Source organism: Crocodylus porosus, unplaced genomic scaffold (assembly GCF_001723895.1).
Source record: "Crocodylus porosus isolate Cpor-Errol unplaced genomic scaffold, CroPor_comp1, whole genome shotgun sequence".
Classification (NCBI taxonomy): Eukaryota; Metazoa; Chordata; order Crocodylia; family Crocodylidae; genus Crocodylus; species Crocodylus porosus.
This window is the reverse complement of record NW_017728919.1, coordinates 484,413-505,696: the sequence shown is the minus strand read 5'-3', so window position 1 is coordinate 505,696 and position 21,284 is coordinate 484,413. Positions and strand designations below refer to the sequence as shown.

The following is a 21,284-nucleotide window of genomic DNA, read 5'->3' as shown; positions in this document are numbered from 1 at the left end:
AGCTGACTTCCTGCCCTTTGGGCAGGGGGCTGGACTCGATGATCTCCCGAGGTCCCTTCCAGCCCTAATGTCTATGAAATCTATGAAATGACTGAACTCTTTGACACAGAGAGCCAGGACAGGAAATAATGGCAAATTGGTAACTAGAATCGAGGCTTGTCCTCTGGTTTGAGAAATGAAGCCTGGTGCAGTTTTTCAGTCCTCTGCGTACCTCATTGAGAATGGTACTCCAGTATTAATTCACAGTGAACACGCACGTTGTAACAGGATTTTGGGAATGAGGGAGTTCTTGTGCATCTGCTGCACACTGGAACATAAAATGATCCAACCAGAAGTGTCCTTGGCAATTAGGGGCTGGAGTCCATCACCATGCTTGCTCTTGGATGTTTGGGGGATTAAAGTTTGTGTCTTCTGAGAGGCGTATTGGCAGCTAAGTTGTAAAGCCAATTGCTGAAGGTTTTAAGAGGTCATGGGGGGGGCGGTGTGTGAAAGGGATTTGTGCTCTGTCCCGTGTTGGCACTAGGAAGGCCAGTAGCTTGACTGGCACAATGCAATATCAAAGATTATATTGAGTACTGAGGACTTGACCATAGTGTAGGAGGGTTTGTACCATTTCCTGCAAGGCTGTTTGTGCTTCTCAGTCCTAGAGTTATTCAATCTCTCTTCCCCTAGCTTCCGGAAGAGAAGTGGTCGCACCCTTTTGGAGTATAAGGAAGTATCTTGTTCTGTGAAAAGTTGTTTCTCAATTTCTGCTGTAGCAGAATGATGGCAGGCAAGGTCCTGCTTCAGTTTTCTGGTGTGCTGTTGGTCTTATTAGCGATCCAACCAGAAGGTATTTGAGAAGGCGGGGGTGCCTGCAATTGAGTGTTAGCTGTAGTGTGCAGGATGCATTCCAGGATCTCTACCGCACGCTTCACACCAGTGTTGATGTCTGGACCCACACTCCATGGTGTGAGTTGCACCTTTGATGCGGGAGGGGGGAAGCTGTCCTATGAGCATTAGGGGTTCCCCCCTATTACTATTGTAGTTCCTTAATCTCTGGTCTGCAATCCCAGCCCATTGTGAGCAGATCCCTGCCCCATTCAGTTTAATCCTGGTTCAGGAATGCCGCCTCCATTCTGCTGCTAACTTCTGCCCAAGCGAGCGCAGACTGTATGTATGTTGGCCCCTGTGACATTTTGTAACCCTTCCTACCTGAGCTCAAGTTGTGTTTCCAGTTTGTTGACTTGGCTCGGCTGCTAATCAAAGGCAGGGTCCTGCAGAGCAAACTTTGGCAGCTTTCCTCTGCTCCTACCAAAGGCAGCCTGCTGGCTTGCAAAACTAAGAGGAAGGTGATCTGGAAACGCTTTGTATAGCAGACCTTGTCATGTTGACCTTCTAACATGATGGGTCCTGATAATGAACTAGGTTCACTCACCTAAATGCTGGGGCCTTGAGAACAAACCTGATGGCTGTTAGAGAAATATTAGAGGCTTCCAGGTGCAGGTGAGCTGCTAGTGAGGGACCTACTCCTTCCTCAGTACTGCTGGTTTAATGTATGTGGCTTTCCTGTCAGGTCATTGATGCTCTTCTCAGTGCTCATCTGTCCCTCTCAAACCCTGCACCCTCTCAAGTACCGCCAGGTGGCAAGAACGCAGTGACAGGGCATGAAACATTTGGGGCTGGAGGGCTGCACCGTAAGATAGCAGTTTTCATTAGCAAGTCCAGTCCTTATATGCACCCCATGCTGTCCATCTGGGCTCCCTGTATGAGCCAGTACCTTTCATGGCCCCATGGGAGCGTGGGTTTTTAATGTAGTAGCTTGTTTATGCATTAATTTGCATTTAATTTGTCACCAGGTCTTGCTGGCTCTATTACACTGCCCAAAAGGGTAGGGAGCATTTGCTTATAACTTGATTCAACTGACAGAGGAGGTGCCTAGGAAGTGCTCAGCATTGTTTTCCCCTTCCTGTCCCCAAGAGAACCATCCTGAGGATGAATTGCAATTCTCTGGCATGAGAAAACAAGGAGGATAACAATTGCCTTTGGGAATTGGGCTGAGGATGGGTTCATGGAGACCATGAGAAAAAATGGACCATTAGTTTCTAGCCTTCTGTGTTGCAGCAAAGCTGCGAAGTGTGACCTGAGCATGCCCAACAGGCTCAGAAACCAGGAGGCTAAGGGAAAACCTGTTATGTTTGGGGGCCTGGACTCCTAACTCTTAAATGTGTATTGCTAACCAGCCCTGACACAGCTAGCTAAGTTGTTTCCTCTACAAAATCTTGCTCTCCATTCTAATAAAGGAGACAGCTGGGCAGTGAGCTGACACTGGGGTTAAACAGCACCCAGCAGAGCCTGTTCCAGGAAACCTGGGGATGGAGTTCAATGTTCTGCCTGTAAGACACCGTGGAAGCAGTTCCACTTGGCAGGAGAGCCACCAGTAGTCGAAGGTGTATTTAGTCCGATAGTTGTGCTTGGTTCCCATTGCATTCCTAGACTGCTCGCTCCAAAGATACCAGCCCTGTTCATTTCATTACCTTGTGTCTAATAATAAAAGTGTGAACATTTAGCACTGACTAAGAAGGATGGCGTCCTAGTGGAACTGGACCCATCAGCTCACTGTATTCATCAGGACAAATCATGGAACTTTCCAGTTAATGGGAGTATTTTTAGATTAAAAAAAAAAATTATAGTTTAAAGAATAGAATAGCATATCCTTCTCTGCACATGGTAAAACCTTAGGGTATTAAAGATTAAAGTAATTTAATAACTTCTGCTACATTTTTTATTTTATGTTTCATTTTGAGTTCCAGGAAACGTCAACCATGAAGTAGAGGAGTCAGTTCCACTCTAAGGTTACATGCAACACAATTAATTGCATGTTCTGAGCGTGGAATGGGAACTTCCCAGTTCAGTCTGTGCTTCCAGACACGGAAGGAGCATAAGAGCTCTCTCGGGTCAGGTGAAGGGCTCTGAAATAAGAACTAAAACTGCCTGGCTCTCCCTTTAAAAGTTTTTCATTGACAGGCTCTCAACTTGTACTCTGCTGAGCAAAGGTCATATGTTGGCACCATATCCTGTCAATATTAAACTGAATGCTGAAGGGTTAGCAAATAAATACAACGAGGCCCATTTCCTTGGGGGTGTTCCAAGGATTGCATTGGTGCACATGCAGTATAATCCTTTCCCTGGGCAGGAGTTTCTGGGTCAAAAGGAGAAGCCTGATAAGATGAAGTGGTTTGGTTTGCTAACCACTGAGCTCTTGAAAATAGCCCAAGCCAGCAAAAATCAACTAGGTGGGGCCACTTTTTGTAAGCCAGCACAACTCTGTGGCGAACCAGGAAACCCAGCTGATAGACAAATCACTAAATTGATAGGATAAGAGCTGCTGCCCTAGGTCAGTACTGCATTCACTTCCCAGAGGCCTGTGGCGCTATGTTATCTGGAGCTGAGGTCTGCCACTGTGTTGCAGCTATTGAAGTCCAATAACTGCCATATGCTGCTGCCAGACTAGCAGAACTGGTATCTTGCTTCTAGACTGGAAAGCATTTCACACCCACCTTGTACAGGTGTGGATGGACACTTTAGAAATCAGCTCTGGGGTTTTAACCCAGGTGGCTGGGGAGAGGGGCAATCATCCATCATCGTGCAGTGTGTGTATGAACAGGGGAGGTTGGGGCAAGGATGCCAGAGCTGGCCTCTGCTCCCATGCAAGTACAAAGAGATCTCTTTAATGTCCAGCCAGGGCATTGCTTGGTTACCGGAGGCTTATCAGGAAGGCTAGCTAAGATAAATGGCATGACCCTTCTTGTACAGCTGAAGAGCAGAGCAGATTCTGAGACATCTGTGTGCTAATGTCTTGATGCTCAGACTAGGGAGTGTGAAAGGTCTGGATTATTCTTGGGGCCTTGGGCCCAGCCTGCTTTAGATGTCCATCTGCTTATCAGAAAACGGTGTATAAAATGTGAGCTTTGTAAACAAAGCAGGTTTGGATAGTGCTGGCCTGGGCTGATGGTCTCTCTCTCTCTCATTTCCTGCTGTATCCAGGCCCTCTTTGTGCTCTTCATCTTGGCTTACATTCACATTGCCTTCTCCCGCTCACCCATCAACTGCTTGGAACATGTGCGGGACAAGTGGCCACGCGATGGCATCCTGCGAGTGGAGATCCAGCGCAACTCCAGCCGGGCCCCCATCTTCCTGCAGTTCTGTGAGGCGGAGAAGTTCCCTGGGATGGTGATCGAGTCAGTGGGGGACGATGAGGATGAGGACGAGGAGGAAATGACTGTGGAGATGTTCGAGAATAGCTCTGTAAAGGTAAAAAGCTGCCACGTGCTTGGAAGGGATGGGGGGAGGGTGTCTTGCAGTGAACAGTGAGCAGTGACTTTGATGGGTGCCTTTTGTGCCAGTAAAATATTCCTGCCCCCACTTTTTCTAGTTCACATTATAATGAATCTTGGTCTGCTCCCCATATCTGCTCATTGGCATAGATGGGCTCCCAGGAGACCAGAAAACTAGCTGTTGACCTAGGTGGACATCTTATTTCTACAACCAAGGGTCCCTCCCTGAAAATGCAACCCCTTCTGCAGTTGTACATCTGTTGGATTGCCCAAGTTGCAGCACTGCTTTTTTTAGCAGTAGCATGGGGTGGGGAGGATAGGACGTGTTCTGTACACAGGGCCTGTTTCAGCATTCTGGGCTTCCCCCGGGGCTGTGCTCCTGCCCTTGTCTGTCGCTTGACATCCAACCCTGCTTGGAGAGTAGATGCTTTCTTCTCCTTGCATCCTAGCAGTGCCCTTTGCATGCACTTCCCCTTGGAGTGATGTGCGCTTCTGTTCACCATCTGTGTGGTCCTCGAGGATGTCGTTGGCACTAAGCTAGTGTGTCTGCACGTGTGAGTAATGTGATTGTTCCAAGCCCAAGCCGGTCGAACCTTTGTGGCAGGCCATCATGCGTTCCCCTATGTCCTACATTACAGAACAACTATTATAAGGGCTTTAGGGAGTTGTGAAAAATTAAACCACTATGCCGGGGTATTTCTTCTATCCCTTCCCTGTAAAGCCAGGTGACTCAGTGCCCTTGAGGTTAGCTGTGTGAGGCCTAATGGGGCAGAGCATTTATGTTAATATATCCCCCCAAAATCTCACTGTTGGAGGCCACAAATTGTGTTCCTTTTCCAAGGTAAAAATGTGTTTGGTTCTGCGAGAGAGCTTTGAGCCCTCAAATGTTGCTGCCAGTTGCACACCTGTTCCTCTTCATGTCTTGCATGCAGTTGCATACCAGGGTTTCTGCCTTTTAGGTAGGGGAGCAGATGAGATGCTTGGGGGCTCTGTGCTCCTGGCAGGTGGAAGAAGTTCGAGTGGAACACACCTGCTGGAAATAGAAACCAAATGAGCAACAGCTTTGGTCCATCAGTCCTGTGAAGGAGTTAGGAGGGCACAGGCAGGACCAAAATATCTAAGAATAAGGGAGAGAGTTGTGAGCAAATTTTGCTGTTCAGAGAACTGGAACTGTGCCATAGTTGAGAGCATGGCTTTGCTCTCCCTGCCTGCTGGATCAGCACACCAGCTTCCTGGAGACAAGGAAGCTTTGTGGGGCTACAGCACATCCAGCCAGAAAGCAGGGCCCTTTACAGGCATAGAAAAGCCATTGTTAGCTGGGGCCTGAATCTTGCCATCCTGGACCTTGAGCAGAGGTACTTTTGGAAGGGGAGACATCCAGTTCTGAGGAGACTAAAGAATTAGTGAACACCTTTCTGGCAATTTGTGCTGCTGTACCAACCACTTGTCTGTTTGTTTCTCTGTGATCCAGCAGGTGGTTAACATAATGCAGCTTTTCTGTCCTTGCAGTCCACTGGGACACCATCAGTCTTCAGAGGGTAATTACCCTGAACACCCTTGGCTGGCTCAGTCCCTCTAGAAACCTTCAGCCAGTTTCAAACAAAGCAAATCTCTCTCCAGCTGCTTCCTTGCAATTCAAAGCCCCCCTGGATTAATGACGTGAATAAAATGTTTGTAGGTTTTTGTCTGTCCTTCCTCAGCGCTACTTGTGTCTCGGGTTCATTAACCGCTCAGAAACCAGATTGTGGTTGGTTTCATTTTATTGCTCTTTCAACAGTTTGAGCTGGACATCGAGCCCAAGGTGTTCCTCAAGCCGTCACGGGTGAGCAGCACGGAGGCGCTGACCCAGGCCTCCCACAACGAAAGCCAGGAGTTCTCCTTTAGCGAGGCGCCCACTAAAGGTATGCAGCCGCTGAGTGAGACCGTGTCCGAGTTTGAGATGCTAGCAAGAGCAGGTAAAGACCACTTCTGCTGTTCTCCACGCTCCCTCCTTGCCTGGTGCCTGTGCCTCCTCTGTCTACCTCTACCTTTCCTACCTACCCCTCGCCTGCTCCAGCTCCTTGCATAGCCTCTTGACTCATTTTCCAGGTGTTCCTGTGGCTTTCAAATGGGGTTTCAAGCACTTACTTTGGGACCTGCAGAACTTTCTCTTTGCTGGAGGGATGGGGGGAAGGGGCTGATAAAGGGAAGCAGTGTGGGGGCCTCTACTTATGTCTGTTGTTACCATAATGAACAGGTCTCAATTCTGGTATGTGAACTGTGGCAGGCATTACTGATAAAACTTGATAGCTTAACAGGCCATTTGGTTATCCTGTCTCTGCTAGCAGCTGGGGTAGAAATCATAGAAAATGAGGGTGGAAAGGGACTTCAGGAGGTCACAGCTAGTCCAACCTTCTGCTCCAAGCAGGACCAGCCCCGACTAGATCATCCCAGCCTTAAAAACCTCTAAGGATGGAGATTCTACCCTTCCTAGTGCTTTACCACCCTCCAAGTGAGAGTTTTTCCTAATACCCAATCTAAACTTCCCCTGCTGCAACTTGAGGTGAATCAGTGATTCCTTTTCCACAAGCTGCATGGCCCCATTTTTGATTCTTCTCTAGAAGAGCTGCTAGAAAGTCCAGTGGTTCCGATATTCTCAGTAGCATTTGCAGGGGTTTTCTGACCCGTCATCCAGAAACAGCTCTTAAGATAACAAATTGGTCCTGCAGACATCTTTAGTGCCGTATCCGTGATGGACTGGAGGCACTGATATTACTCAAGATGTACAACCTGATTTGAGATGCTAATATATAACAGACCTCAAGGAAAAGAATAATGGTTTCTTGTCTCTTACATTGTGACCTGGGCTTATAGAGAGCATAACATTGGTGTCTGCTGTGTTGGATTTCAAGGTTTAATATCGTCTGTGGGTTAAAACAGGAGCATATGAATTGTCCTGTAGTTTTATTTTAAGTTTTCACTGTTTAGCTAAAGCAAGTGCATTGTTAGAGAACTCAGGACTTGTGCTAGAGGTGGTATCTTTTATTAAACCAACTAGATTTTTGCAAAAAAAAAAAAAAATTCTTTCGTTGCAAGCTTTTGGGCAGAAACACCGTTCATTGCCTCACAAAGGGTGTTTGTGCCAGAAAGCTTGCGATTAGAGACCATTTTTTTTGCAAAAATCTAGTTGATCTAATAAAAGGTATCACCTCTAACACGAGTCTTGATTGCTTTTGCCACTAGACCAATATGGCTACAACCTGGACACCTGACACCTATTAAAGAACTGGAATTTTTTTTTTCATCCAGCAGTATGAAAGGTTATTTCTAGCTGTAGGGTGAGCTCTAACATCAATATGTTCATTGTTCCCTAGATCTTGTAGTGTTTTTTGTGAATTCAGGACTAATTACTCCCAGACCAAGTGGCAAACTAATGAATAGTTCCATCGGTGATCGGGATCATGACCTTACTTGAAACTCTGGAATACATGTAAACATGTTCTGGCATTGGTAGAAAGGACTGCACAGAAGTCCTTTGAAAGATCTTTTGTACATTGAATGCGTCTTGCTGAGTCATAAGTGGAAATGATCCAGCGAGACGGGGCGGGGGGGGAGAGCATTTAGTGGGTTGTCCTATTCATCTCTTTGCAATGTCATAATAAAGTGCATCATTTCAAGCAGGCTTATAGGGATGTAGCTAGAAGCAGTCTTCCTTGCCTGTTTACCTTCTTTGGTGGAGGGCCACAGCTTAGACTGCACATTTGGTCTTTGGATAAAATGCATTTTAAAAATGTGTTCACGGTCAAGCAACTCTTGGGTTGGGATTGAAGTGCTCTGTCAGCCTTTATGAACTGAAAGCAGTCATGCTAGTGAATGGGAACGAATGTGAAAACTCTGGCCGGTCTGCTTTTCTTACCCCGTACAACAGAGAGAGGGAGCTGTACATTTTCTATTGAAAAGTCTTTTATTCATGCATCGCTTATAAGAAAGCTGCATTTCTTATACATGATTTATGGCTTGTGTCATTTTAAAATATTTTCGTTGTGGGAAGCATAACTCTCTCTTTTCCTGTACCCTCTGGGAAGAAACGGTGTGACAGTTTGAAAGATCTCAGATTAAATTGATTGGCTACTACTTAGCAGGGGATTTTTCTTGTCTTGGGGCCATCACAGCAGACGGTGTCGACTTCAAACCTTCATTTAAAAAAAAAAACCCAACAACACTTGAGGCAGGCAGAGCAGTGATGTCGAAGCTTTTTTTAAATGCCCTAATTGCTCCAGTCTTTGGCTTTGGCATATGTGGAAGCAGCAGCAGCTCCTGTCTCCCGAGAACTCCTAACTCCAGAGATGTGAGCTGATTGTGGCAAAAACCAGCAGGCCTGACTGAAGCAGTGAGACCTGGGGAAGCTTCAAAACTGAAAAATCAACTTTGAAGAAGGCAGCTTTGAACCAAGTATTTAAGCTTTTTGGGGGCTCCAAAATATACATTTATAATGAGGTTAATGCAGTGTTTGAACTTAAAACAACACTTTAGCATAAACTGTGGAGTCAGATGTAGTTTGCATGGGTCGATGCCTTCTGATGTGCTAAACTCTGCCCTGGGAGAAGAAGCTGGCAGCTCTGTGTATACCTGTCAGTCTGAGAGAAGAGTTGCTCCTCCCGTGTGGGAAGCCTGCTGCAGTCGGAGGCAAAAGGATACTTTGACAGTGTTCCTAAGACATGCAGTTTCATCCACAGTTGCCTTGGAGTACGTACAAGCACACGGGGACGTCTGAGCAGGATCCTTTGTACGTGTTCAGGGCTTTGAAGCATCAGACCCTGAAACAGAATCCCCACTGCACTGTCTGCAGAGACCTCAAGGACCAAATGGGCAAGAGGAACCATTTGAATGTGATGCGTATCGCAATGCGAGAGGCTCGCCTGTTCCCTGCCGCATGGAAGCAAGTTTTCAGAGTTTGGCACTTGTGTGAAATGCACAGCTTAATGGCTCTATCTGTGACTTAAAGCTAGCCAACATTACTTCCTTACCTCTCCAGAAAGGCCCTTGCTGCTGTGCTGCTTCAGACCATTGCAGAGCTATGCATTTCCTTTTGATCATTGATTTTTAAGCTGGTTTTACCAGGAAAGTTCTTTTTGTGGTGATATAGTACTTAATTGTAGCCAAAGACCATATGAAGAGGCAAGAAACTTGTTGCTGTTGTAACAAGGGGGGAAAATAGCTTTTAAAGTAAAAGGCGTACAGACCAAAAACCTTTCACTTGGGCAGTGTTTGAAGGGACCAGTGCCCTCGTCGCTCTGCTGTGAAGTCTCATTAAGGACTTTGTTGTCATGGGCTTTGGGTGGTCTGCCAGGAAAACTTGAACGGCTTGAGAGGGGCTGCAGCAAGAGGTCACTTGAGGACTGAGCAGTGAGCGGCTCAGCGACTGAGCGGCTTCCAGCCTCGTGGGCACAGGGCCAGGAGAGCAATGAAACTTTCCAGAGCCAGTGTGTAAAGCGTAGCAAATTCCTACCATTGTAAATGGCTAGCTTGTCAGAATAGACACCGATTGTCCTGTACCAGCAATCAGCAGTCTTCCCCGGCCCAGGCATCCCCTGGGTCCAGCTGTGCTCCTGATAGGAAACCTTTTAAGCTCTTGCCATTCAGTCTTTTAAAAACCTCGCTGTCTAATCTGCAGAAGGCAATCCTGTAAGCAGCCTCACTTCTAAATAGAATCTCTTTGGAGCTTTTCCTGCAGGCGCCAATGGTCTGTTAAATGGCTAATGCTGATCTGTCACTTCCTATTACTAGAGAATTTGAATGGAAACAGGGTCTTGGCGGGGGTTGAGTTTCTGTTCCTTGCTTTCTGGCTGAAGCCGTAAGCTGGCTGCTTCTGAAGCTGATGTCTCTATAGGCTCATAGATTTTGCCCTTCTGCTGCTTCTTCCTTCATGGTTTTTAAGGCTCTTTGGAAAGAGGAATGGATTCAACCTTGCAGCCCTCCTGGGACCCAGGGTTAGTTACTCCCAGTTTTCAGTAGAGGCATGGAGGTGAAGTGAAGGTGGCAGAGTGAGTAACGGACCTTGAGTTATGCATCCTGGTCAGCTCTAAAGAACTGCAGACAGATTCCTTGCCAATGGAAACCAAACAAAGGACAGTGTGTGGTTCAGCACTCATCCAGTCTTCATGCACTTACCCCACATCCAGCAGTTGCAGCGGGAGAAAAAAAGAGACCAGGAATGTTGCTTTCCTGTGAGGGTCAGAATAGCATCTTGGAGCCATTATTTAAATGTTGTGGTTAGCTTCCTGTCAGGTGAGAACAGCTCCATACTTGTATCTGCTGCAGGCTGCTTGGTTGCCAGATGAAGCGAGTGAATGGGCAGCTGGTGGGTTCATAAGCAGCATATCCACCCGGGTGGGGGGGATCTTTGTGCAGAGATGCCAGTAAACCTGACATTGCTCCCTCCAGCAAGGAGATGAGGCAGACTGGTCCAGTCATGTTGTGGGTACCACTCTGGCCTCTGTACGGCTGTCTTGGCTGGGATCTTCAGTGGGGAGCCTATGGATATTAGGTACATACTTCCCTCAGGCATCTTAGAAAATTTCAGGCCTTGTAGAAAGGACTGTAGGTACCAGGACTGTAAATACGGCATCTTTCAATGCCTTCAATTCAAAGCAAGCGTGCAGGTCTGTGGCTGTTGTACCATTCTGAAGCAGGCAAGTGGATTTCCCCAAAACCTGTGATTGATACCAACTGAAGCATGTATACCATGCTGAACGGTGCTGGGAAAGGTAGTAAAGAGTTTGCATCGTTGTGGTTAGAGAAATATTTGGGAAAACGAGAACAACCAAAGCTTTACGTTGATAAAAAGCAGGTTGGGGCGAGGTCTGTTTTTTTTTGGTGAGGGTGTCAAAGGAAGGACTTTGTATGGGGGGGCTGGGGCATATTGTGGGTTTTTGTGGTAATAGTTGCCAAGCCCTGCTGCTGAGCTTTCGCATCCTCTCTTGCAGTGTGGCCACAGGAAGAGTACATTGTGGAGTATTCGTTGGAGTACGGGTTCTTACGCCTGTCTCAGAGCACCCGTCAGCGCCTGAGCATCCCGGTCATGGTGGTGACGCTAGGTAAGTACAGGAGGCGCCTGGGTGATTGCAGAAAGGCTTTACAGTGATGGAAGGTGCACTTCTTCAGAGCAGAAAACAGTCTCTAGAAGAAGTGCCTGTCCAGTGCGATGCTGGGGCAGTGCATCAGCATGAGGCTAAGCAGTCCTAATGTTATTTCCCAGCATAGTTTTTCCCCCCTATTCCCTTTACAGGAAGAAAATCTCAAGGTATCAACTGCTAAGTCAATCTGAACATCTCTCCTGCAGGTTTACCTACGTTACTCTGAATTTCAGAGGCTGGGGCCAAAATGGCCTGCAGCCCCGAGACACGTATGATACAGTATACATCTGCACCATCACAGCTGCAGTGCCTCTTGTTGAGAGTGGTTACATCCGTGTTGGAGACCATGCTGAGCACATTTGCTCAGTATCAGTATTCGTCTCTGAACAGTTTTGCACGCCACTTAGTAGCAGTCTTTTTTTTCCTTTCTCTTGTGGCCTCATTTTCTTCTGACTTACTGTCAAGTAAAAAGTTCCCACGTAAGAAACATTGTGCCAAAAATCATAACTAATCAGATGCCAGATGATAGGCAGTAATGAAACTAGCCTGATCAGAATCATGTCATGAAAGCAGTAGGATGGTTCTGCTGTATAATTTTAAGTGACCACTGGGTGGTTTATACATGGCTTCTGTGTTAAAAGCTGGGGGTGGTTGTTTTTTTTTTCTCAACCTTCAGGTTCAGCTCAGATTCCTACCTAAGCATTCTAGCTGCCTTACAAAATATGGCCTGTATTTGTATTGTGCTTTTTTGTATAGCTGGAATCTGGGTGCCTGGTAACCTGGTTCCATATATTTATCTAGTTTCTTTGCATTTTTATGCGGCAATGTCCTGTCATTTGTGTCGATCTCATCACTAGCTGCTTGTGCGGTGGAATTGTGAAACTTTTAATAGTGCCTGGAGGAACAAAGGGGCACAAAGGGATAGTCGCTGTCATTCATAGTGTAAGCCTGGGTGCATTAATTCCAAATCTCATTGCTGCTAATAGGATAGGCATCCAATTTTGTGATTTCTTCTGCCTCATCGAAGAGCTGCTAAAATCACCTGTTCCCCTCTCCCCAAGCTATTGTTTCCTCAGTACTGTCCCAGCCACATGGCCAAACCTGTCCCAGGCTTAATAAGAGCAAATCCATCTCTCTCTTGGCTGAAGGAGGCAGAGACGAAGCTTGAGAACAGAATCCTTTGTCTATATTGCAGCATGGAGCAACTGACAGGGCTCGGTGTAAATGTTGAAGCCTGATCTATGCTGAAGTGTTGCCCATATAACTGTCACTTGAGAAGGTTGTCACTCTGTCCCCTTTCCATTTCGCCACACCCCAACAGATGCAGGTAATCTGGCAAAAAGATCCTTTTGCTGGTACCACTCATTTTGCTTGAGAAACTGGTGTGAGCTGCATCTCCACAAGGGACTTGACCACATAGCTACACTAGCAAACCTTTTAAATCACCCAGGAATGAATGGTGGCATTTCCCACTCGGTGCTTTGACCTCTGAACAGAACAAATGTTCTTTGTCTTCTGTCCAGATCCCACCAGGGACCAGTGCTTCGGAGACAGATTCAGTCGCCTGTTGCTGGATGAGTTCCTGGGCTATGACGACATTCTGATGTCCAGTGTGAAAGCGTTGGCTGAAAACGAAGAGAATAAAGGTAAAAGCACTGGGGACTCGAACGTTTGTACCCGTTCAAGGGAACTGCTTGTTCTGTGGGGGCACGAATGGCATTCTCTGGCTGTTTACAGGAACAGCTCCTCTGCCCCTGGGTGCACTAGCATGAGGTAGGTAAAAAGAAACAAGGGGAAGGCAGAGAGGACAACCACACATCTATTTCCCAATGCTTTATTGTCCAGGATGGAGTGAAAGCAGTGGCAGGGAGCAGGCATTGTGGTTTCTTTCTTTGAGTCTTCCTTGGACCTTGGAAGCTCAGCTGATCCCGTAGTGTTCATCACACTGACTTCCACATCCTTTCAGGTTTCCTTCGCAACGTGGTGTCTGGGGAGCATTACCGCTTTGTCAGCATGTGGATGGCCAGGACATCGTACCTGGCAGCCTTCGTCATCATGGTCATTTTCGTAAGTAGGGAGAAATACAAGCATTGCCTCAGTATCTGGGCTGAAACTTCTCAGCACTGATGTAAGGGCTGAAATGTGCTGGACTGTAGTATGCCTCCTAAATGTGTGTGAGCACAAGATGCCGCAGCTGCTTTTGAAGCCCAACTAACTGAAGACATGACCGCACTTGGAATCTTTTTGCAAATGCAAGAATTTGTTGAGGTGAAACCAGTGTACAAACGAGGCTGAAACACAGAAAAAAGAGCCAAGTGTATAGTAAATGAGCTGAGACCTGCACACCAACAATACCACGCATTCTTCTTAACAGATGTGTGTGTTTTAAGGTCTGTTATAATTGTCTAGTCATCTCCTGCACAGCTTATGCCAAAACATTGTGAGGCCATTTTAAGCCAGTAAAGTCCATCCTCCTTAACTCATTGCCCTGTCACAACTCTGTGGGAAGGCCAAACATCTTGGAACAATCTAGAGCTAATGCTGACTTCTGTTCTGTCGTTTCAGACTCTGTCCGTCTCCATGCTGTTGCGCTACTCTCACCATCAGATCTTTGTCTTCATTGGTAAGTGTTTCCATATCTCTGTTTCCATGATGGGTTTTGTGCTTCAGAGAAAGTCCATTGCTTTTGGAGAGCAAGGGAATACCTTGATGTCTTTACTGGAGTGATGCTACTTGAGATGGCAGATAGGAGAAGGGAATCTGCTCTCCAGAGCTGGGACAATACATGGCATGGCCTGGCATGGCAAAACTACCATCTGGAGTGAGATGCTTCTTAACCAGGGCCAGGATCAGGCTTAATGTAAACACAGGGCCATTGATTTCTAGCGTTCTTTCCATTTACACTCAAGAGCTTGGCCCTAAATCTTCTGACAGATAGACTGTCTTCAAGGGCCCTGTTCTGACTCTGAATAATGTCTGAATAATGGACTGGACCAGAGCCAGTCACCATTCCCCTCTTGTCTCTCTGACTCTGGGGTTGGTAAGGCACATCCACAAGCTGAATGCATCAGATACAGAGCTGCCTTGTGCTCAGCACTGCTCCCTGGTGCTTTATGAAGGAATCTCATGTCCTGTGAAGCAATGGGTATTGGCCAGGATCAGGGCAGGGCTTGCTAGACCTGTCGGCAGCTCCAATTCGGCCACAGTGTACTGTAAACTGCGAGCTGGAAGTACCTTGTGCCTGTATAATCCCTCATATGAATTTCTGCATACAGCCCCACTGGAAAAATACTGTAATCCTCCCTCGTGGGACATGCCCAGCCCCTCTCTGGAAAATCTGGTGTGCTGAACTAAAGACAGCAAAGTTTATGGCATGTTACTACTATGCTCTGAGCTTCTGGGAGAGACGGAGAGCCCATCAGTCACCTGGTATCATATTTGCCTTTCTTCCTGCAGTGGACCTGTTGCAGATGCTGGAAATGAACATGACCATTGCATTCCCTGCTGCTCCCTTACTCACTGTCATTTTGGCTCTAGTAGGTAAGAACTGGGCTTTATTCCTTGTGTTATTAAAAGGGAACCCCCAGTAGGTCTGGAAAGTACCCTTAAGTGTTACTCAGACTCGCAGCATAGTGTCTTAGCTTGTTTGCTGTGGGGTGATGTTCTGTCTGCTCACTGCAGAGTGTAGAGTCAGTGGAACGTGGTAACTGCTCCCCCCCACAAAACTATACCTGGGTGGTTTGGTCTTGTCTGCCAGTAACACATGCTCCCTCAGTTAAGATTACTCTAGCAAGGGGGTTTGGAGGTCAAGATTAACATGCACTGCCTGAGCTGTGCACACTAGGGATGGCGCCGTCTTAGAGTCAGTATGCAGTACAAACAGATCCAATCCACTTCAATATCTCACTTCTCTGAGCTTTGTCCTGAACCTGCAAAACTGTATTTAATATCCTGTGCCATGCTCAAAGCCAGCAAATCCTCCACTCTAAGGAAAGAGTGCAGTCAGCAGTCAGGCCTGGACAGCTGTGCCCTGGGGCCTTGGCTTTGCCATCCAGCAAGCATAGCCCCAGCCCTTGTTCGGTAGCCTGCTCCGGGTACCCCCTTAACGCTGGTGAAAGGCCAGCAGGGCTTATTTTGTGTCTGCTTGCTGATGTTGGGGTTCTTTGCCTCTCGCAGGCATGGAGGCCATCATGTCGGAGTTCTTCAACGACACCACCACTGCATTTTACATCATCCTCATTGTGTGGCTGGCTGATCAGTACGACGCCATCTGTTGCCACACTAACACTAGCAAGAGGCACTGGCTCAGGTAAGAGATACTCATTCTCCCCCTTGTAACATGCCTGTTGCCATCGCCTTGCTGTGCACATTGTACTGGTGCAACATGCTGCTCTCTTCTGTAGTAGGGGGACGTTGTTAGGATCCTCACTCAAGCGCTAGTCTATAACCCAGTTGCTTTACCGTATTGCTGTTTTGTCACTCGCAGAAAATCTGCTTCAAAAACCGCATCCTTCAACTGCTTGCCCAGTCCTCACCTGTTCTGTTTGCACTGAGCACCAGTTCAGACTGGGAGAGCCTGGCTGCTCTTTTAAAGGAGGTGTGACACTTGTTCCCTAGGCAGTACCCCTCCCCAGGGTGGAGACACGTATGGGATCTCTTGGTGGAGTCCACTCTTCCTCACTGTCTCCTTTCTTCCCAGGTTCTTCTACTTGTACCATTTTGCCTTCTATGCCTATCACTACCGCTTCAACGGACAGTACAGCAGCCTGGCTCTGGTCACCTCCTGGCTTTTCATCCAGGTAAGCAGCAGCCTTGCTCTGCTGATCATGAGAGCATGTTCGATGGTGTACGGCTAATTCCACCTCTAGTCGTGTCATATGTGTAAGAGGGGCTGGTTGGCACTTAAACCATCTAGTCAGCAGCTGGTCAATTGGCTCATACAGTACATAGATAAAATGAACTGCTTGTAAGTGACTGTTGATTACAATTTAGGCTTTCTAAACTGACACAACCCAGTTTGAACAAAACCTTTGTTTAAACAACTGCTGCACATGTTCCCCTTAGTAGGGGAGGTAAAGGGTAGGCAACGTTCTCCGACCCACCAAGATGCAGTGAGATTTCCAGGTCACTGATTTCCATCCACCTGTGACTTAGTCTTGGTATAAAACCTGCTTTGACAGCTGCCAAGTAGAGGGAGTGAGACGTAGGGCTCACAGAAGATCCCGTGGGCGGATCTAGGATTTTGAAAAGGGGGTTGTATGTGGTGAGGCGCATCATCCCATATAACAAAGCGCACATTTTCTTCAAGTAAAAAGAAACTAGAAGCTTTACTCATGTTAGGGGCCCAGTGCTGTATTATTTAGTTTGATGGAAGCAAAAACAAATGCAGTGTTGTTGGAATGAGTGTGCATGGCTGTGACATAGGAGCTACATTACCAGAAGCAGTTAGCAGAATTGCAGAAGAAAGGTTAGCTTCGTTGGTGGAACAGCAAGACAGTGAAAAAGGAGAAGGTCGTGAACACCTGGAGCAAAGAAATCGGGTAGATTTTAATGAGCCATGAATTCAGTTGATGCTCTCACTGCTGCCTGAACAGAGATGCTGCTGCCCTGGCTAGGTCATTGATTTTAAACTTTGGGTGGAGCAGGAGTGAAAGTGGGTGCAATTGCACCGGTGCACGCCATCCCCTTCGGATCCACCCCTGGTCTGTAAGCAGAACCTAAACCAACTTCTCCAGGGACATCCTGGGGAGGAAGATATGATGTGGAGGTCAGGGATGGGAGGGGCAAATGCAGGTGCATCCATCCCCCCACTCCTCCCCCAGTGAGACCTGCGGGTCATAGCGGGGGAAGCTTGTGTTGCTGCTGTCTCTGTGGTTCCTCTTGGGGGTTGGTAAAGTCTTTCCCTCTGGGTCCCCAGCATTCCATGATCTACTTCTTCCACCACTATGAGCTGCCGGCGATCCTCCAGCAAATCCGCATCCAGGAGATGTTGCTGCAGAACCAGCAGGTGGGTCAGGGCACCCAGACCACGCTGCAGGACAACCTCAACAACAACACCACAGCCGCACCCGTTGACATGGGCACCAGGCGGCCCCACCTGCCCACCAGTCCCTCTGCTGAAAGCAGCAGCCCCATCTCTCTGGCCCCCGGTGAGGGCCCGGGGGCTGGCGCCGCTGCGACCGCCTCTGCCATAGCGAGTGATCTGAACTGGGTAGCTGAGACGGCCGCCATCATTACGGAAGCCTCATTCCTGTCCGACCTGAGCCTCTTGGAGCCGAACATGGTGCACGAAGTCATGGCCAATGGGAGCCCGCAGGATGCAGCTGCTGCTGCTTCGAGCTTGCTAGCCCGAATTCGAGTCAGCAGCGACCGTCCAGAGGCTGCTGGTGGCTCTATCACGATTGAGGTCACTTCGACTCCTCCAGTGGTGACTGCGCCAGCCGTGCCTGCTGCTGCAGAAGACACACCGGCTCCCCCTCTTGCCGCTGCTCCCCCTACCCCAGTGCAAGAGGATGGAGCCCCTGTCCCCAGTCCTGCCCTCCCCAAGCAAACTGAGGCTGCAGAGGGGTCTCTCAGCCAAGCAGAGCAGAGTGGCAAGGACTGCATTGCAAGCAGCACCTGGGCAGAGACATTGGGGGCCTCTGTGCCAGGTACTGAAATGCTCCAGCATTTGGATGTGAGTAGTGGGGACCCTGGGGAAACCAGCACGTGCCCTGCAGCAGCTGGTGGGACAGCCTGCTCTGACCCAGACCGTGGGAGCCTGTCTTGAGTCCTCTCCTTCAGGGACTCCTGGCAGGCTGGAAGGGATTTCTTTTGTTGTTTCTCATCTCACCATCCCAACCCGTAATTCCTCTCAGTGGAAGCACAGCCTCTGGGGCAGAGCAATGGTGCAGGAAATTTCCCCCCAGAAAGTAAATGTGTGAGAACAGAAGGGACTGATAAGCCTGGGGTCTTTTGTTCTCCAGCATCCCCTGCAGCAAGGGAGAAGCCAGCCATCCAGAGAAGCCATTCTTCAGAGCAAGCCCTGCTTCTCTTGCACTGTGGGCAAACAGCTCCAGCGCTGGTCATTTTGCCTGTCTGGTGTCACACTACAGGTCTCCCTGCTCAAACCCCAGGAGGGTGGGCAGCTCTCAGGAGGGAGGGCTCCCTATGGTACTCTCCGGCCCTGTTTGCCTTTGCCAGTGTCCTCCAGTTTGCGATAGAATTACTCTTTTTTCCTTCTGGGTTTCAACCAAAAACAAGCAGGCGTCGCATCAGACGCAGCCCTTTTGGAGATGGGCGTAGAGGCTTACTGGCAGGAGTGGAAAACCAGACCTCGGCGGTCTTCTGAAGCCACTCACTGAAACCAAGAGCAGTTTCCTTCCATTGCAAGAGCTTCTAAGAAGCTGGGTGGATGCTACATCTGTACTCTGGCAGTGTTTGACAGGGCCTGGGTGACTTTGTCATGTGGATGTGGGGTGTGTGTGGGAGGTTGACACCTTTAGCGGTGGTGTACGTTGGCTGCCACAAAGGCAGAGTCTTCCCCAATTTTTAGAAAGCTGTGGCAGTTGTAAGGGCTGATTCTGCTGCCCATTCAGTTGAGCCACAGTCATCTGACAACAGGCTGTGGGTAAGGTTTCCTCTAGAGATCCACTCAAGGCGGAGGGGACCGTGTCAGCAAGATTTTCCCTTCCCCTGTACCAGATTTAATTATGCTAGTGAGAAGCTGGGCTCAACCTGATCTGTTTCTGAGGATCATTTTGTGGCCTCTTCCCTCTGCAGTTGCCTGGCTTATTTTTGGAGGGGTGAGAGCAGAGGTAAAGGGAAAAAAAACCCACCCAACAAACCAAATAATGAGGTTACTTTCCTGGCACTGTTTGGTTTTTGAGTGCAAGAGAGTGGTGTCTCAGCTAGAGCTTCCTCCCTGTATTAGATACACATGCCTGGGGGCATGTTTGGAAGAGTCTGCCCAAACCCAGCTCTTTTCTTACAGCAAGGGCTCTAGGAACCCAGCCTCAACAATGTGCAGAGCTGCTAGTGCCAGGCGGGTGATAGCTAGAAACCAGTGTGCAGCTTCACAAGCGCAAGACAGTCATCCAGCAAGCTGGTGCACCGCAGTCTTGCTGCCCGGTACCCCTTGACACTCAGCTGCTGCTTCAGTGGCTTCGCTTGTTTTTCAGTGCCTTGTCCTGTAAGCGGGACGCCATCGCATCCTTAGATCGGTCCCTTCCCTGAGCCTAGGAACCCTCTTGCTGCGAGGCCGGCAGGAGGGAGGGAGTAATTGCAGGTCAAGAACCCTTGTTCTGCATGGGTCAGTGGGAGCGGGACGAGCCATAACACTAAAGCTTAGAACAAATTTCAGGCAAACCTCCCCCAGTCCTGCCTTGGTGGTGGGGAGCTGGGACAGGAGCAGGCAGAGGTGGCTCCAAAGGCTGGCTGGCACCCTGGTGCTGATGGGTTGGAGGAGGTGACATGGTACATGAGGCCTGACTCGAGCCATGTGCATGTGATCAAGTGGGTTCTGCTTCACAGGAACATCTCCCCCAGCAAGGCACCAAGAGCGCGAGAGAGTGCATGGAAAGGCCCCGGCGGCAGGACTATGGTGGGGCTCTAGCCCCACTCTTAGGAGGGGCAGAGGCAGCTCAGACATGGGGACGATGCTGTGGGAATGCCCGGTAGCTGTAGCCTCATCCACAGGAACACAGCTACATTCGTGCAGGTGAGGGCAGACCTCTTCTCCCCTCCTGATGCTTATGCACCAAGACAGAGGTGGGCTATAGCACCGGAGGCTGCAGGAAACCTAGCCCACTGCTAGGGATTTCGACCAGAGACCTTCATTTTCGTGGTGTTTCCCACCCAGGAAGCCTGTCTTTAGGTGTCCATCAGTGCCAAGGAGCTGGGGAAAAGGGTGCATTAGTGACCTGCGTGTCCCCAGGGGCAAACCCATATACCTTCCCCCTCCGCCGATGCAGCTAAACTCTGCCTAAGAGCTTCAGAAGTGTCAGCACAAGGCGGCAGAAAGAGCTGTAGGGTTTTTCACAGAGGGCACGCGTCGGGGAGTGGGGAAAGGAACCGAATCATTTGCTGAATGAAGAGTAGAGTTCATTCTATTTAATTAATGTACAAAAGGTGTTTGTATATATAATAAATACTATATCGAACAGCTGCAGCAGTGCTGCTGGGCCTGGTTGCCTTGCTATCAGTCATGCTGGGGTCCGGCCGGCAGTCGGCAATCACCTCGTGGGTCTAGTGCGGGTTTGAACGTATTTAGCTGGCAGCGTCTTTATCTGAGTGAGCCACTGCTGCGTCTCTACCGCATGAGGGTCTCACAGCACTCCCACGAGGTAGGGGAAGGGTCTGTCCCCCTGCTGCGGAGGGGGGAGCTGAGGTGCAGAGACAAGGGGTCCTGCCCAGGGCAGAGCTGAGGCTCAACTCCAGTGGGGGAGTATTGCTCCTCCACTTCTGCAAAGAGGGACCCCTCTGTGGAAGACTCAGCCCCTGGCTTGAGGCTGTTTGTATGTATGTCCTCAGTTGCACTTTCTCCTGATCCACTAATTTTAAGTCTCGAGCGACTGCTAAGTGTGCTAGCAGCTGATTGCCCCATTACTTGCATGGCCTGACAAGTGCTAGTACCTACCTGAGCCCTCCATTGAGGCAGAGCCAGGGCTTTTCTGGTGCCTGCAATGAAGGGATGGAGGTAAGAACCATCTCTCACAGCGGCTTGTTACTGTGTGCAGGGAGCCTCTGCTGCAGGGAGGGGACAGGGATGCTCCTGCTTTCCAGGCTGGAGCTGGAAGGAAAGAGACCTATTGGTTTCTCTGATGCTTTTCCAAGCAGGGCCTAAAAATGGAAGACCTGTGGTTTGGACCTGGGG

The 21,284-nt window shown here is 48.8% G+C and overlaps 1 protein-coding gene across 2 annotated transcripts in view; it reads left to right on the top strand.

Annotated features, from left to right (window-relative positions):
- The window catches only part of TMEM259 (transmembrane protein 259), a 23,417-nt gene extending 2,841 nt beyond the window's left edge, over nucleotides 1–20,576 (top strand). Inside the window, exons 2-11 of one of the 2 annotated variants that reach the window (XM_019538252.1) lie at nucleotides 4,027–4,293; nucleotides 6,094–6,217; nucleotides 11,282–11,392; nucleotides 12,955–13,077; nucleotides 13,398–13,498; nucleotides 13,997–14,054; nucleotides 14,888–14,971; nucleotides 15,608–15,740; nucleotides 16,131–16,230; nucleotides 17,349–20,576. In XM_019538252.1, coding sequence (XP_019393797.1) covers nucleotides 4,027–4,293; nucleotides 6,094–6,217; nucleotides 11,282–11,392; nucleotides 12,955–13,077; nucleotides 13,398–13,498; nucleotides 13,997–14,054; nucleotides 14,888–14,971; nucleotides 15,608–15,740; nucleotides 16,131–16,230; nucleotides 17,349–18,200 — 1,953 coding nt within the window. In that variant the 3' untranslated portion in view covers nucleotides 18,201–20,576. Of the gene's footprint in view, nucleotides 1–4,026; nucleotides 4,294–6,093; nucleotides 6,272–11,281; nucleotides 11,393–12,954; nucleotides 13,078–13,397; nucleotides 13,499–13,996; nucleotides 14,055–14,887; nucleotides 14,972–15,607; nucleotides 15,741–16,130; nucleotides 16,231–17,348 lie in introns of both variants that reach the window. The other variant, XM_019538251.1, reaches the window with a different exon arrangement.
- Nucleotides 20,577–21,284: the final 708 nt, after the last annotated feature.